At 42.5% G+C, this 16,977-nt stretch overlaps 2 protein-coding genes and 1 long non-coding RNA gene across 4 annotated transcripts in view; 1 reads left to right on the top strand and 2 right to left on the bottom strand.

The window, feature by feature from the left end:
* Window positions 1-14,423, bottom strand: part of LOC138972657 (uncharacterized) — a 39,782-nt gene extending 25,359 nt beyond the window's left edge. Inside the window, exon 1 of the mRNA XM_070345313.1 lies at window positions 14,295-14,423. Coding sequence (XP_070201414.1) covers window positions 14,295-14,381 — 87 coding nt within the window. The 5' untranslated portion in view covers window positions 14,382-14,423. The remainder of the gene's footprint in view (window positions 1-14,294) is intronic.
* The window catches only part of LOC138972661 (uncharacterized), a 392,401-nt gene that overhangs the window by 28,916 nt on the left and 346,508 nt on the right, over window positions 1-16,977 (top strand). The window lies entirely within an intron of this gene.
* Window positions 2,315-11,904, bottom strand: LOC138972650 (uncharacterized). Of its 2 annotated transcripts, XM_070345306.1 has the most exons (10): window positions 11,112-11,904; window positions 10,464-10,608; window positions 8,706-8,749; window positions 8,164-8,389; window positions 7,598-7,692; window positions 6,807-7,032; window positions 6,251-6,345; window positions 5,460-5,685; window positions 4,100-4,261; window positions 2,315-3,420 (listed from the first exon to the last, which is right to left on the bottom strand). In XM_070345306.1, exons 1-10 carry the CDS (start codon window positions 11,144-11,146, stop codon window positions 3,373-3,375), a joined length of 1,302 nt encoding a protein of 433 aa, XP_070201407.1. In that variant the 5' UTR covers window positions 11,147-11,904; the 3' UTR covers window positions 2,315-3,372. The 2 variants fall into 2 exon arrangements, with proteins under 2 accessions (XP_070201407.1, XP_070201406.1); XM_070345305.1 differs by having other exon boundaries at window positions 2,315-4,261.

The following is a 16,977-nucleotide window of genomic DNA, read 5'->3' on the forward strand; positions in this document are numbered from 1 at the left end:
TCAGGATGCGTTTACTTAAGCTTACTTTAAAAAACAAAACACAGCTCGATCAGCGAAACCTCGGGATTGTCCGACAGTGGTATCGCCCAAATACCGGGGATGATGATCTCCACATCAAAATCGAATATGTTGCATCTAAGCCGATTTACAAAAACAATTTAACCTTCGATAGCTTGAAAAACTAGAACTTAGTTATAATTTGATTTTCATTTAAAACTAATGCATATTTCGACAGAGAAACAGTTCAGATCAAATACATACCCACTCGACGCCCCCACAGCAGTTAGTTGACTCGCCCGCCATTACACATTCTGCAGCTTGGAACACAGCAACTCAGTCTCCACTCGGCTTTGTCAGGAGTGCGATTCGACGCTCAAATTCTCGTCTTGAAAACGCTCGCGTTGAAAAACCGCTTCGATTACAAATGAGAAACTTTGGCACAAGAAAATTCAAGATGTTGACGATCATACGCGATGCGTTGAACTTCGAACGATGAATGGAACAACTGTGAGCTCTTCGTTTGAAAATGGTTCGTGTGTGATATGCTACAGTGCTTCCCATTGGTTCAACGCTTGATATGACGTAAACAAAGGGGAGATCGTTACTTGTGCCAAGTTTCATTGGTGAATTATTTATAGTTTGCAAACGCGAACCAACCAAAAACGGGTTGTTTTGGGACCGATTTAGAACACAGCCGTGGCTTGGGGCCAAATCGCTGCACAGCGAGCCAGCGGCTAAGTCCGACGCACGCGCGCGACGCTTTGGGGCATTTTACACATCCAAATACAACTATGTTAACACATTTTTTGCACATCAAACTTAGATGAGTGTACTAAGATGACTATACTCAAGAGCAATCATACTTTATTTGTTTCTAATAAAAATTCAAATAAGCACAATTTTGAGTTGAAAACAGCTCTTTGTACTCTCTGCTTGACTGCCGGGGCCGCGGAGAGCGTGAGCCTCCCTACCTTTGTCCCCCGATACGGTTTTTCTCCTGATTCTGAGACAAAAAGGTATTGACTGACTAACCCCAGCAGTCCTCGAATAGCAAGCAGTCGCTTGATGCTCTCTACCATCAGTGGCGTCAACAGAATTGGCACCGGCCTGTTAAACTTGCCCCTGATCTCCACACGATGCAACACTTTCACCAGCTTTTTTTCTGAGGCTGTCAGGTTCTGGAGTACAAGAGGATCAGGAGTCGACATTTTTGAATTCCTAACCTTCTCAAAGTCTTTAACTTTCATCCGTTGAACTTCACCCCCACGCTTGCGGTTGAACACCGTGACACTGACCAGAACTGCTTTGGCCAAAACTGGATAATCTTCAGATTTGAGATCTTTCTCCACCAGGAGATTCACCTTTTCCACGTCGTCCAATGAGGGTAGCAGTTTCGGTTTGTTCATTCTTGCCCGCTGGACAGACTGGTTTGCAGATGCTGATACACGATCAAACCAATCACTTTCAAAAAGAGATTCAAATCTCTGGCTTTTGTCCAAAGACTCCTTGTCGTTGTTTTTTATTGCCTCGGCTCTGGCAATCTGATTGCATTTCCTCAAACTGTGCCCCACTTTCAACACTAATGACCCTTTCTTGCACATGTTGGAAGAACCACTGTATTGGCCAAGACTGCGAACGGCTGCTATCAAAACATCGAAATGTTCAGGATCCAAAGCCTGCGACAGTCTGGAAATGTTCATGTGTGTGTTCTGTCTCAAAACCTGAACAAGCCTGGCGAGTTCTCGAAGACGTGAACTGACTTGAGCTGAAGTATGTTCTTCAGTGTCTCTTCTCATGAAAACTCTTTCACCATACTTCAATATGAGAGAATCCCCCTTGACGATCCTGGCAATGTCGTCATCTCTCATTCTTGCAATCACTGCCTTGAAGAAGCCTTCACTCACGTTTTCAGGCAATGGCAGCAGCATCCGTCCTACAAAGGAACACTGTCCCCTCTTCATTTTTTTCCCATCAACTTTCTGTGCACAGCGTGTTTCATGTCTGGACAAAAAGTGTTTTTGATACAATGCTTTGCAGTGTGGACAAGCCAAATAGTCAGACTGGGCTCTGTTGCTCTTTTGTTGTTGGTACTTTAGAATTAAATTTGCTTCCTGAGAACCCTTCTGTTTATTGGATAGCACTCGCACGTTGTGATTAAAGTCTCCTTGATCCTGCAGTTGAATGAATGCCTGTCTGCGTTTGGGGTCACCTTTTTTCAGTGCTAGGATTTGGGCAACCTGTACCTCATCTTTGTGTACCCTCTGCAAGTGTGTAGACATTTTGGTATTGAACTTTTCACAATACATACAACAATGCTTTTTGGACCCTTTACCAACCTCCTTCCCCACATTTGCTTTTTGTAAGGCTGGATACTCTGTACTCTCATCAGAATCTGTGTTACAGCTGTCGGAAACAGCTGATGCTGATGGTGAACATCTACTGCTGGAAGTAGAACACCTGGAAAAAAATTCAAATTATAATAATAACAAGAAGGGCAAGGCCCACACGTCTCACATGCTTTTACAATAATGAATAAAGCTAAGGGGCTGGTAAATATCTTCTAAATCCTGATTTCATTTCATTTTGAAATCCAACAGAGCAAGGAAAGCGGCCATATTGACAGGAAGTGAGGTCATAGTGACATAATATGTCTCTGTATTAGGCTTATGGTTCATGAATCTGCTGTTCACACTGAAATAATTTTATTTATTATTCTAAACCATTATTTTTTATTTGGTCTTTTTAATACTATCACATTCATCAAAGAAATTCCATACACAAAAGTTTACTGATAAAAATGTGTGAGCAACATGTCAATTTGACCGTTTTCCTTATATCAAATTTTCACCGTTTTCAAGTGCACTACAATAACATGGGAGAAAATTGAGAAAATGTGATAAATGACTGTTTTTGAGACAACATTTAACGCCCCTGTGACCTTGACCTTGATGCAAGGTCAAGTGACAATGTATGTTTCTTCAGGCCTTGTCAGCATACACCATCATGCCAGATTTGGTGTTTCTAGGTTTAGTAGTGTCCGAGAAAAGTCCAACATTTTAAAGTTTTCTACGCCCGCCCGCCCGGACGGACGACACGGGCGAGTACATAGACTCACTTTTGCTTCGCATGTGAGTCAATAATAATAATAATAATTAGGATATTTATAATGCGTCTATCTCATATACATAGACTGCTAGCGCAGCCTACAATAACTCACCTTTCATCCGCATGCGCACGCTTCAGCACGTACCAGAAACAACAACACAGTCAATCGACAGACAAGCCGACAACCGACATGACTGTACAAGATATTTACATGACTGTACAGTATTTACAAGAGGTGTTCGGGGTAATATTTCTGACTCATGCTCCTCACCTATTTCTGGAAGAACAGCTGGCGTGTTGAATACTGTTGGAATTCTGAAAAAAATAAATCAATCAAAAAGCATATTACAAATCATGTTACATGTATCAGGTTCATGCTGTGAGTGTGGTGTGCTGCTAGATAAGACTACGTTGTCTGATTTTCATGTCAAATTGATTTTCAATGCATGGATCAGTCTACTCGCGCGCCCTGTCACTGACTTATATAAATTGAAACTGATCCATCAAAAACTATTGCCATGAGTTGAATGGTACATCGATTTTCGGCATCAATGCGCCACCACACTAGCAGTGCACTATATCGGATGCCGCGCGAACTAAAAAGTACCAAAACATGAGTCTGGACAGTAATCCTACTCAGAATGTTAACGTGAGGGGTGGCCCCAAATCAAGTGTGCCAGACAAATGAACGTGCGGTGTTCTTCAAGATATATAAATGACTAACGAAATCATGGCCCATAGAAATGTAATCTGAGGGGGCCAATGAGTCAATGACCCATAGCGTTTTGGTGCCAATTGTCGATTGATGCTTTGCGGCACAGACAAGATGTTGTTGGCGAACCAGAATGGCCACTGTAAAGCAAAACAAAACGTTTTTTTCTAAGAATCGCAGAAAAAACTGCACATATTATTATTATTAAGGACATTTATATGCCTAATGTAAAAGAAGAAAAAAACCTAGGCATTTACATTTACAAATTAAAAGCACACATACCTTCTCATTGTCTGAAACCTTGGTTCCCTCGTCATCAGACAGAAGGTGGAATGGATTGGTATTATTATCACCCTCCTCATCAGAAGAATCGTCTTGGATGACGAGTCGTCTCTTCACACCACGCTTTGGACTGGATTGGCTCGCTGTTTGCGGTTTGGAATTCTAAAAAAAATAAATCAATCAAAAAGCATATTACAAATCATGTTACATGTATCAGGTTCATGCTGTGAGTGTGGTGTGCTGCTAGATAAGACTACGTTGTCTGATTTTCATGTCAAATTGATTTTCAATGCATGGATCAGTCTACTCGCGCGCCCTATGCCACTGACGTATATAAATTCAAACTGACCCATCAAAAACTATTGCCATGAGTTGAATGGTACATCGATTTTCGGCATCAAGACACAACTCTTCCAGTACCCCCCCCCCCCCCCCCCCTCCCCAAAACCCTGACTGGAGCACTTTTGGCCCTACTATTGGCCCTCCCAGGGACCCCGGTGGTGCCCGATGTGATGCTTGGCTCAGCACCCCTCCCCCACCCATCCCTCCCGGGGGTGTCCTTAGTGATGTCTGGCTCGGCACCCCCTCTCCCACCCCCCCCCACCCATCCCTCCCGGGGGTGTCCGTAGAGTGATGTCTGGCTCGGCACCCCCTCTCCCCCCCCCCAACAACCCCTCCCGGGGGTGAGGTAATGATGTCTGGCTTGCCACCCCACCCCCCCCGGGGATGTCCGTAGTGATGTGTGGCTCGGCACCACTCCCCCCGCTTTTTCCTAATGTGTTTGTTGTTATGGTTGGTTTTTGGTTGATTGTTGGAGTGAAAGCCTTGCGTGAGCATGTGTATAAATGTGTACGAGTGCGCCTTGAGTCGCCTTGCGGTGAGATATGAGCGCGATATAAATCTCCTTATTATTATATTATTATTATCAATGCGCCACCACACTAGCAATGCACTAAATTGGATGCCGCCCGAACTAAAAAGTACCGAAACCGAAAATCCTACTCAGAATGTTAACGTGAGGGGTGGCCCCAAATCAAGTGTGCCAGACAAATGAACGTGGCGGTGTTCTTCAAGTTATAAAAATGACCAATGAAATCATGGCCCATTGAAATTTAATCTGACGGGGCTAATGAGTCAATGACCCATAGCGTTTTGGTGCCAATTGTCGATTGATGCTTTGCGGCACAGACAAAATGTTGGTGGCGAACCAGAATGGCCACTGTAAAGCAAAACAAAACGTTTTTTCTAAGAACCGCAAAAAATAAGCTGCACATATTATTATTAATTCTTAGGACATTTATATGCCATATCTAAAAGAAAAAAAAAAACCTAGGCATTTACAAATTAAAAGCACACATACCTTCTCATTGTCTGAAACCTTGGTTCCCTCGTCATCAGACAGAAGGTGGAATGGATCGGTATCATTATCACCCTCCTCATCAGAAGAATCGTCTTGGATGATGAGTCGTCTCTTCACACCACGCTTTGGACTGGATTGGCTCGACCCAGACTGGCTTGCAGCAGGCTGGCTCGGAGCAGACCGACTGTGATTTTGGCTCAACGGAGGATGACTCTGACTTCCCTCACTGAAACGTGTAACCGAGTCATAAGTACTTGGGACGGCACAAAGAGCGACAAACAAGTTGTTGGCATCACAAGTTCGAAAGGCTTCCCCAATTAAAGGTGTTTTGAGGTCTTGTGATCATACACTAGCATGTCACATTGGGTGTTGATAGACTTTTAATAGTGTCTGAGAAAGATCCAACGTTAAAAGTTTTTACAGACAGACGGACAACTAGGGTCAGTACATAGACTCTCTTTTGCTTTGCAGGCAAGTTAAAAATATCATGTCCCCAGCAGCGAGTTGCACGACGGACTTAGGACTGTCTTAATTTTAGGATCGTTTTTTTCCCTCGGTCCTACCGGTAGGATTTAATCTGTTCGTACCTGTGCTTGCTGCTGGCATTGTTCAAAGTGCCTAAAAGCCACTGTGGTCGACTTATAATAACGTTTTCTTTACTGTTAACCAAGAAAAGCGTGTCCATTTTTATAGTCCTAAAATTAGGACAGTCCTAAGTCCGTCGTGCAACTCGCTGCAGGACCTTAGCAAAGATAGTGTTTGGGGTAATATTTCTGACTCGTGCTCCTCACCTATTTCTGGAAGAAGAACAGCTGGCGTGTTGAATACTGTTGGAATTCTGAAAACGCTTTGGACTGGATTGGCTCACTGTTTGCGGTTTGGAATTCTGAAAAAAATAAATCAATCAAAAAGCATATTACAAATCATGTTACATGGATCCATCAAAAACTATTGCAATGAGTTGAATGGTACATCGATTTTTGGCATCAAGATACAACTCTTCCAGTAGAAGCCCCCTTCCCCCTCCCCCCACCTCACCCACCTTTTGACTGGAGCACTCAACTCATGGCAATAGTTTTTGATGGAGCAGTTTGAATTTATATACGTCAGTGACACAGGGCCTGCGAGTCATGCATTGAAAATCAATTTGACATGAAAATCAGACAACGTAGTCTTATCTAGCAGCACACCACACTCGCAGCATGAACCTGATACAAAACGTTTTTTCTAAGAACCGCAGAAAAAAGCTGCACATATTATTATTATTACTTAGGACATTTCTATGCCATATCTAAAAGAAAGAAAAAAACCTAGGCATTTACATTTACAAATTAAAAGCACACATACCTTCTCATTGTCTGAAACCTTGGTTCCCTCGTCATCAGACAGAAGGTGGAATGGATCTGTATCATTATCACCCTCCTCATCAGAAGAATCGTCTTGGATGATGAGTCGTCTCTTCACACCACGCTTTGGACTGGATTGGCTCGACCCAGACTGGCTTGCAGCAGGCTGGCTCGGAGCAGACCGACTGTGATTTTGGCTCAACGGAGGATGACTCTGACTTCCCTCACTGAAACGTGTAACCGAGTCATAAGTACTTGGGACGGCACAAAGAGCGACAAACAAGTTGTTGGCATCACAAGTTCGAAAGGCTTCCCCAATTAAAGGTGTTTTGAGGTCTTGTGATCATACACTAGCATGTCACAATGGGTGTTGATAGACTTTTAATAGTGTCTGAGAAAGATCCAACGTTAAAAGTTTTTACAGACAGACGGACAACTAGGGTCAGTACATAGACTCTCTTTTGCTTTGCAGGCAAGTTAAAAATATCATGTCCCCAGCAGCGAGTTGCACGACGGACTTAGGACTGTCTTAATTTTAGGATCGGTTTTTTCTCTCGGTCCTACCGGTAGGATTTAATCTGTTCGTACCTGTGCTTGCTGCTGGCATTGTTCAAAGTGCCTAAAAGCCACTGTGGTCGACTTATAATAACGTTTTCTTTACTGTTAACCAAGAAAAGCGTGTCCATTTTTATAGTCCTAAAATTAGGACAGTCCTAAGTCCGTCGTGCAACTCGCTGCAGGACCTTAGCAAAGATAGTGTTTGGGGTAATATTTCTGACTCGTGCTCCTCACCTATTTCTGGAAGAAGAACAGCTGGCGTGTTGAATACTGTTGGAATTCTGAAAACGCTTTGGACTGGATTGGCTCACTGTTTGCGGTTTGGAATTCTGAAAAAAATAAATCAATCAAAAAGCATATTACAAATCATGTTACATGGATCCATCAAAAACTATTGCAATGAGTTGAATGGTACATCGATTTTTGGCATCAAGATACAACTCTTCCAGTAGAAGCCCCCTTCCCCCTCCCCCCACCTCACCCACCTTTTGACTGGAGCACTCAACTCATGGCAATAGTTTTTGATGGAGCAGTTTGAATTTATATACGTCAGTGACACAGGGCCTGCGAGTAGACTGATCCATGCATTGAAAATCAATTTGACATGAAAATCAGACAACGTAGTCTTATCTAGCAGCACACCACACTCGCAGCATGAACCTGATACAAAACGTTTTTTCTAAGAACCGCAGAAAAAAGCTGCACATATTATTATTATTACTTAGGACATTTCTATGCCATATCTAAAAGAAAGAAAAAAAACCTAGGCATTTACATTTACAAATTAAAAGCACAAATACCTTCTCATTGTCTGAAACCTTGGTTCCCTCGTCATCAGACAGAAGGTGGAATGGATCTGTATCATTATCACCCTCCTCATCAGAAGAATCGTCTTGGGTGATGAGTCGTCTCTTCACACCACGCTTTGGACTGGATTGACTCGACCCAGACTGGTTTGCAGCAGGCTGGCTCGCAGCAGACCGACTCTGATTTTGGCTCATCGGAGGATGACTCTGGCTTTCCTCACTGAAACATGTAACCGAGTCATTAGTACTTGTGACGGCACAAAGAGCGACAAACAAGTTGTTGTCTGAGAAAGATCCAACGTTAAAAGTTTTTACAGACAGACGGACAACTAGGATCAGTACATAGACTCTCTTTTGCTTTGCATGCAAGTTAAAAATATCATGTCCCCAGCAGAGAGTTGCACGACGGACTTAGGACTGTCTTAATTTTAGGATCAATTTTTTTTTCTTTTTTTTCTGTCCCACGTTTTTATCTCTCGGTCCTACCGGTATCAAAGATAGTGTTCGGGGTAATATTTCTGACTCGTGCTCCTCACCTATTTCTGGAAGAACAGCTGGCGTGTTGAATACTGTTGGAATTCTGAAAAAAATAAATCAATCAAAAAGCATATTACAAATCATGTTACATGTATCAGGTTCATGCTGTGAGTGTGGTGTGCTGCTAGATAAGACTACGTTGTCTGATTTTCCTGTCAAATTGATTTTCAATGCATGGATCAGTCTACTCGCGTGCCCTATGCCACTGACGTATATAAATTGAAACTGATCCATCAAAAACTATTGCCATGAGTTGAATGGTACATCGATTTTCGGCATCAATGCGCCACCACACTAGCAGTGCACTATATCGGATGCCGCGCGAACTAAAAAGTACCAAAACATGAGTCAGGACAGTAATCCTACTCAGAATGTTAACGTGAGGGGTGGCCCCAAATCAAGTGTGCCAGACAAATGAACGTGGCGGTGTTCTTCAAGTTATATAAATGATCAATGAAATCATGGCCCATTGAAATTTAATCTGAGGGGGCCAATGAGTCAATGACTCATAGCGTTTTGGTGCCAATTGTCGATTGATGCTTTGCGGCACAGACACGATGTTGGAATGGCCACTGTAAAGCAAAACAAAACTTTTTTTTCTAAGAACCGCAGAAAAAACTGCACAGATTATTATTAATATTATAGGCCTATTCTATAGCGCGCGCTGCTCTCTCTCTGCGCTCTGGCAGCTTGCTAACCTACCGCTCGCTGGGCTCAAAGCGACACGGCTACACAGAAACACACACCCAAAAAACCCAACATTTTTGTAAATTATCAATTTAAAAATCAATTTAAAATCGATGTGAAATTGATGACAATGTTGTACACGTTATGTTGATTAATTCGATATATTTCAACCGTTTCAAATAATATGTTAGATATGTTTATTACTATGGGTCATTCTCAGGACAATGTCCCTTTTTTTAGTTTCTTTTGTTGCGACTGAGCATCGTTTAAAAACATGGATGGAAAAAAATCATTTGTTGCAACAATAATTAGTTGCAGGGTCTGTTTCTTGAATTACAATTTATTGCGCTCAAAAAGAGTGGTGCAATCACATTTTGTAAACTGAAAAGTGACAGTCGAAACACATTCATGAGATATAGTGGAAACCACAATTGTGACATGCAATTTTCGGTGCATTTTGTTAGATATATCCATTTTAGACAGTTGAAGAAGCGCGTATGAATGTTACAGTAAAAGATGGACATGAGCTTCAACTAAGAAAGCAAGAGACAAAATGTATTGACTTGAGTATTCCAAAATATTGACTTTCAAACTCTGAATTTCCATACATGTCACGTTTTTGGGCCATAGTCCTGAGAATGACCCCTATTTCTTTATATAGTCATCTAGCCTAAATCTTTGCATCGCCTTTTAGTGAATCCACAAACCTGTCCTGCGTCAAGGGCTATTTATAAAATCGATTACTTAGGACATTTATATCCCATATCTAAAAGAAAGAAAAAAACCTAGGCATTTACATAAAATTTACAAATTAAAAGCACACATACCGTAAAAGTTGGCCTATAAGACGCACCTGAATACAAGCCGCACCCCCTGATTTTTAACAAAATTTCAGAAAAAAGAAGAAATTCCTACTTATTCTGCACTGGGTTATAAGCCGCAGGGGTCTGTTCATTAGAAAAAAGTCGCGGCTTATAGGTCGACTTTTACGGTACCTTCTCATTGTCTAAAACCTTGGTTCCCTCGTCATCAGACAGAAGGTGGAATGGATCGGTATCATTATCACCCACCTCATCAGAAGACTTGTCTTGGATGATGAGTCGTCTCTTCACACCACGCTTTGGACTGGATTGACTCGACCCAGACTGGCTTGCAGCAGGCTGGCTCGGGGCAGACCGACTCTGATTTTGGCTCAACGGACTCTGGCTTCCTTCACTGAAACGTGTAACCGAGTCATAAGCACTTGTGACGGCACAAAGAGCGACAAACAAGTTGTTGGCGTCACAAGTTCGAAAGGCTTCACCATCCACAATGGAAGGTGGATAAAGAAAATTTTGTCAAACTGTATGCAAACAGCTCTCATCTTCAGTTCCACTGTGACTGAAATGCACTGTGCCTAAACCGCAAATACTGAAATAGCGAACGACGAAACAATTTGATCGCCGGTCGGCGAGTGCTTTTAAAAGTTTTGGTCGCCCGAACAGATTTTTAGTCGCCTCGGGCGACCGGGCGAGTTCGTTTCAGCAGCCCTGAAAGTTTCATTGCATTTTTATTGTGCCCTATTGTATAAAAACATTCCTTGGCTGGTGGTTTACCGTTTTGTAGAGCTCCTACTTAGACTGAGAGGCACCCTTCAGTTCAACAAACAAGTGTCACTTTGTCCTGTTTGTGACATTTGTGTTTAATACACAATGTATATCCCTATGTCAGGTTCTTACCTTTTATCTCGGATTAATTTTTGGAACTTTAACATCTCAAATATGGAGTTCGCTGTTAAACAGTCACTCCTCCCCAATCTGCAAAAAACAAAACAAAACAACAACAAAAACCGATGTGCAGTGGACTTGAAAAACAGTGCCAACTATCAACTTTCTGTGACAATTACTCCAGGGTATACTTAGGATGTACGCCATGGAGTCGATGGACTAATCGAACTGGACTTTTATACTTTAACAATTTTCAAGTTACACATTCTCTTATTATTGGAACAGACAGTCAGTGTTTGACCATGCAGTAGATTTCAATCACTTATTCACTACTCTAACAGCGCAAATGCGCATGCAGTGTGTCATGAAAAGATTGACAACAACAAGAAACAAACAGTTTTCAAAGATTCAAACAATCATGATTGCAAAAAAACACTCCAAATACAGAAAATATATAAAAAGAAATTAGCTTACTTTTGGCGGGGAGCCGGTCGCGCCATTTTGTAGCTGGAAAGGGAGCGAACTAGATCGAAAATAGAGTTATCTCCCGTCGGTGTGTGAAAAAGTAAGCTGAATTTGCGTTACACTCCGCTCACACACGGGTACGCAAAATTAATAAACTGGGTCACAAGCTAAAACTTGTTCTCTGAGTCGTTTGGAACCTGGTTGTTACGAATCAAGAATAAAACAACTGGGTTTCAAAATTTGGAACCCACTTGTTTTTTTGCCCGAGTTGGTACTGTGTGAAACATATACATAAACCTGGTTGGTGGGTTTTGTATGCTCACACACACACACACACACACACACACAACCAAACAAACGCAAGCATACACGCAGGCATGCAAGCAAACAGCACACGCACGCACGCACGCGCGCGCGCTCACACACACACGCGCACACACACAAGCACACACACACACACACATACACACACAGAGGCATTCTCACAGAGAGGACGACTTCTTGTAATCTATCATATTTTCTGAACTGACTAAAATGCCAAGCAGAAGTAAGGGGTCAACAGGAATATGTATTTTGATCTAACCTGCGAAGCTTACGTTGTCTCGGACAGCTCTCTTGCGTTTCTCTCAGGAACTGAGACTCAGGCGAGCTGCATCTTATCCAGTTGGGCAGTCAGACACTTGCACAAATCTTTGTCCTGGAGTGAATAGACACATACTCAATGTCAACATTCACAAGATGCAATTTGTTTGGTTACAAGTAAGCTTATGGTAATGCCTATGGTGCTTTTCTTTTGACAGAGACAAAACAAACTCAATCACACAAAGAAAGGAAAAAGGCACACACACACACACACACTCACTCACACACACACACACACACACACACACACACACACACACACACACACACACACACACACACAACCGCGCACGCGGGCGCACACACACACACACACACACACAACCGCGCGCGCGGGCGCACACACACACACACACACACACACACACACACACGCGCACACACACGCGCGCGCGCGCAGATTCTTTCTTACAGAGAGGACGACTTCTTTAAAGTCTATTATATTTTGCGAACTGACTCAAACGTCCAGCAGAAGAAAGTTGAAAAAAAGACCGACAACGGAGGAAAAGAACAAGAAGATACTAGATCTAACGCCGTTGCGACGACCTGCTCACACAACTGTTTGTGAAACTCACCACGCTTGCTTCTAGCCGGAGGAGATCGGACGCGTACTGAAATCGAAGAAGGTGCTTTGGAAATTCCTTGAAGTTGAATGCAAAACAAATAACCGGACATCTGCAGAACCACCGCGGGCCGGATTTAGTTGACAATGCGTCATCATCACGAGTGACGTCAAGATATTTCGACATTTGTTTGTACATTACGTCACTCCAAGTGAGAAAGTCATACCGCTGTGCTGTCGCAGATCTTCTTGCCAGCAATAATCCAGCATTGGCCCACTGCTGGCGTGCCAGCAAAAACCCACCTATAATTGCCAGCAAATCGCCACCTATGGCCCAATGCTGGCAAACAAGCACTGGGCCATCAATGGCGTGCCAACAGTGGGCCAATTAAGGCATTTTACTGGCCGACAATATTACTGGAATGCCAGAGATGGGCCAGTGATGGCAAGCCATAACTGGGCCTTTGTTGGCAAACCATAATTGGCCCAGTGTTGGTTTTTTTATGGCCAGCTTTACCAAACTTGCCAGCAAAAAGCCAGCAGTGGCCCAGTTCTGGCATGTTTATTGGGCTCATACTAGTCTATAGAGTATAGACTATAGTATGAGTCATAGTTCATCTTCCGTCGCGATATAACCTTCGTGGTTGAAAACGACGTTAAACACCAAATAAAGAAAGAAAGATAGTTCATCTAATATCAAGTCTATCGATCGCGTTAATCATTAAATCTCATCATAAAACTTGGAAATAGTACAAATTCCTTTTATTTGAGATGCAACATGACATTATTCTGCCAAGAAATACATGAATTACTGCTTTTTTATAAAACCGAAAGTATAACAAAGGGAAATAACTTTAGTTACCAAAATACGTAAGGGCAGTAACTCGTGGTATTTTCTGATCGTTCCAGACTGAGGGTTACCCTCACAACACAAGCTTGCGCATTTGAGCGCCAAATCCCACAGCTTCAAAGTTGGTTGATTGTGATTCAAGGTATCCTAAGCTTTTCACGCTTCATTGCAATACAATGCAGTCAACGAGATAACTAACAATATCTTTGATCCAAAATGACCAATCTTTAAGCATGGAAAAACGACAGATTTCGAAAAAAAATCAGAAATTTTTCGACAGTACCTTGTTCCGCGGCCATGTTGTAGAGAGTTGTGCACGTGACAACAAAATTATAATATTATAATGAGGCGAACATCATGTGATCTCAACAGCTGTCTGCAACGAAGCAAAATGGCGACCTCTCACAACACGCCATTTGCTTCGAAATAGGCTTGCTTTGCCTCTGTGTTCAGGCAAGTTACGAAACAAAAATGTTCGAGTGTCATATCACATGGAACAAGAATATATGTTTTATGTATACACATTCATTAAATTATGATTTTAGCTTGTATATCGCAGTAAACTGCTGTTGGAAAAGGGTAGTTTTACAGAGTGACACATACGCGAGATCGTCGCGATATAACCTTCGTGGTTGAAAACGACGTTAAACACCAAATAAAGAAAGAAAGAACATACGCGAGCCTCAATCTGGAAATGGCCCGACCTCCTTAACGCTGGATGTCGGTCTGGGGAATGAAAAATTCTGTGGCCTTGTGTGGCCATTTCCACTTCCCCTCCCCAACATCCTTCAGGTACACCCCCCAGTCTCCCTCTGCAGTCTTCTTCATGATCTGAAACAGGTTAAGATTAATATTAAATCATAATGTGACGTTCTTGCACTGAAAGTTAAACGAAACTTAAAGTAAAAACGGAAACATAATAAAAACCTTCATTTTTTTTAATTAAAGTGTGAGTCAGTCACATTAAACAAAAACGCTGTTTTTCCTATCGGTGCCTTGAACCAAAGAAATTTCTTTCTAAAGAGGCATTGAAGTTGGTAAGTGACAAAGAGATGTCCGCAAAAGGACCTTTCGATTTGTACTGAAAAGCACAGCCATCAGTCCATTGGACAATGTGGGAGATGTCCAGCCTTCGAGTCTCCCGCAGATGGGTCAGTGCCTTGCTGGTGAAGGCTTGCACTGCGTAATGGTCATGTTTCTTGTCGGGTGAAATGAACACCAGGGACTCAGTGGTGGTGTCACTGCACACAGGGCATTTGTAATAGGTGACTGTTGGTTGAAGTCACCTTCCAGTCATAGTGCCAGTGTGCAGCCTGAATCTCTTTCTGGTACGTACAAGAAAAGTTCTCAGCGAAATCCATGACCATATACACACACCCAGATGGAAAAGGTTTGGTCTTCTTCATTTCAGCAAATTTCTTAAGCTGCCAATCTGCTCTGAAAAGATGTTGAGCCAAGAACTTCAACTCTTTGCGAAGTTCACCGATAAGTTGCTGAATGGTTCCTCTCTTGGTAGCAAGAATTTGGCGCGAAATGCGCTTACCTTTGGAGAGTACATTTTTGGATTCCCAGCAATGCCAGGTGAGTTCTCCAGCATGACCAAGAAGTGGGCTGACATGAGCATCAAACAAGTGCAAGCCACAGTCAGCACATTCACCATAGCAGCAAGCTTTTTTCTTTGGATCGCACGTAATGAGTGCAACAGCATGCCGCTCATGGCGGATCCAGCAATGTCTGTTCTGCGCAGCCGCAACAGAATTGAGTGTTTCCAGCTTCAGCTTTGTGTTTGTGCAGTACACACAGAGACAGTGCCTCAATTTTGCCTGTGCCATGAGACGAATGTTGGCTGGACGACACTTGGCAAACTTAAAAAAAATTCATTTTCTGACCACTGGAAATGAACTCTTGGTGAAGCTCTTTGAGTGGTCGACTCAGCACTGCCGCTGCTTTGCCACTTTTTTTGCTGACCATCTTTTTGTCAGGAATGGTTGTGGCCGACTCATCAAAAAACTGCACTGCAAGCGCATCGGCTGGATTTTTTTGGGGGGGGGGCTGTTGCTTTCTGTCCCTTCTCATGCCTCTTGATGGTGGTGCAGTGGACACCCATCATGGCACTTCTCTCTTTGAATGTCCCAATGCCTTTGCAGACACTGAGAAGAACACGCCTCGCCTGCCTGTGCTGCGACTTCTGTCTTGTGTGTGGCGCACGTTATATGTCAAAGCAGCACCGCCCTGATATGGCCCTTCGTGGTCGGCTGGGTGTTAAGCAAACAAACAAACAAACAAACAAATAAAATAGCAGTCACACTCATATTAGTCTATAGAGTATAGACTATAGTATGAGTCATAGTTCATCTTCCGTCGCGATATAACCTTCGTGGTTGAAAACGACGTTAAACACCAAATAAAGAAAGAAAGATAGTTCATCTTCATGTGGTAAAATAGACAAGTATTTCACAAGTGTTTATAATAATATCAAGTCTATCGATCGCGTTAATCATTAAATCTCATCATAAAACTTGGAAATAGTACAAATTCCTTTTATTTGAGATGCAACATGACATTATTCTGCCAAGAAATACATGAATTACTGCTTTTTTTTTATATAAAACCGAAAGTATAACAAAGGGAAATAACTTTCGTTACCAAAATACGTAAGGTCAGTAACTCGTGGTATTTTCTGATCGTTCCGTCCGGACAGACTGAGGGTTACCCTCACAACACAAGCTTGCGCATTTGAGCGCCAAATCCCACAGCTTCAAAGTTGGTTGATTGTGATTCAAGGTATCCTAAGCTTTTCACGCTTCATTGCAATACAATGCAGTCAACAAGATAACTAACAATATCTTTGATCCAAAATGACCAATCTTTAAGCATGGAAAAACGACAGATTTCGGAAAAAAAATAGAAATTTTTCGACAGTACCTTGTTCCGCGGCCATGTTGTAGAGAGTTGTGCACGTGACCACAAAATTATATTATATTGAGGCGAACATCATGTGATCTCAACAGCTGTCTGCAACGAAGCAAAATGGCGACCTCTCACAACACGCCATTTTCTTCGAAATAGGCTTGCTTTGCCTCTGTGTTCAGGCAAGTTACGAAACAAAAATGTTCGAGTGTCATATCACATGGAACAAGAATATATGTTTTATGTATACACATTCATTAAATTATGATTTTAGCTTGTATATCGCAGTAAACTGCTGTTGGAAAAGGCTAGTTTTACAGAGTGACACATACGCGAGCCTCAATCTGGAAATGGCCCGACCTCCTTAACGCTGGATGTCGGTCTGGGGAATGAAAAATTCTGTGGCCTTGTGTGGCCATTTCCACTTCCCCTCCCCAACATCCTTCAGG

Source organism: Littorina saxatilis, linkage group LG8 (assembly GCF_037325665.1).
Source record: "Littorina saxatilis isolate snail1 linkage group LG8, US_GU_Lsax_2.0, whole genome shotgun sequence".
Lineage (NCBI taxonomy): Eukaryota > Metazoa > Mollusca > Gastropoda > Littorinimorpha > Littorinidae > Littorina > Littorina saxatilis.

Excerpts from the sequence above, each read along its gene's own strand:
- LOC138972650 (XM_070345305.1), bottom strand. The coding sequence starts at position 11,146 with ATGTTAAAGTTCCAAAAATTAATCCGAGATAAAAG. Across the intron at positions 7,693-8,163 it reads AGGTTTCAGACAATGAGAAG|AATTCCAAACCGCAAACAGT; the intron begins GTATTTGTGCTT and ends TATTTTTTTCAG. Across the intron at positions 7,033-7,597 it reads TGTTCTTCTTCCAGAAATAG|TGAGGGAAGTCAGAGTCATC; the intron begins GTGAGGAGCACG and ends TACACGTTTCAG.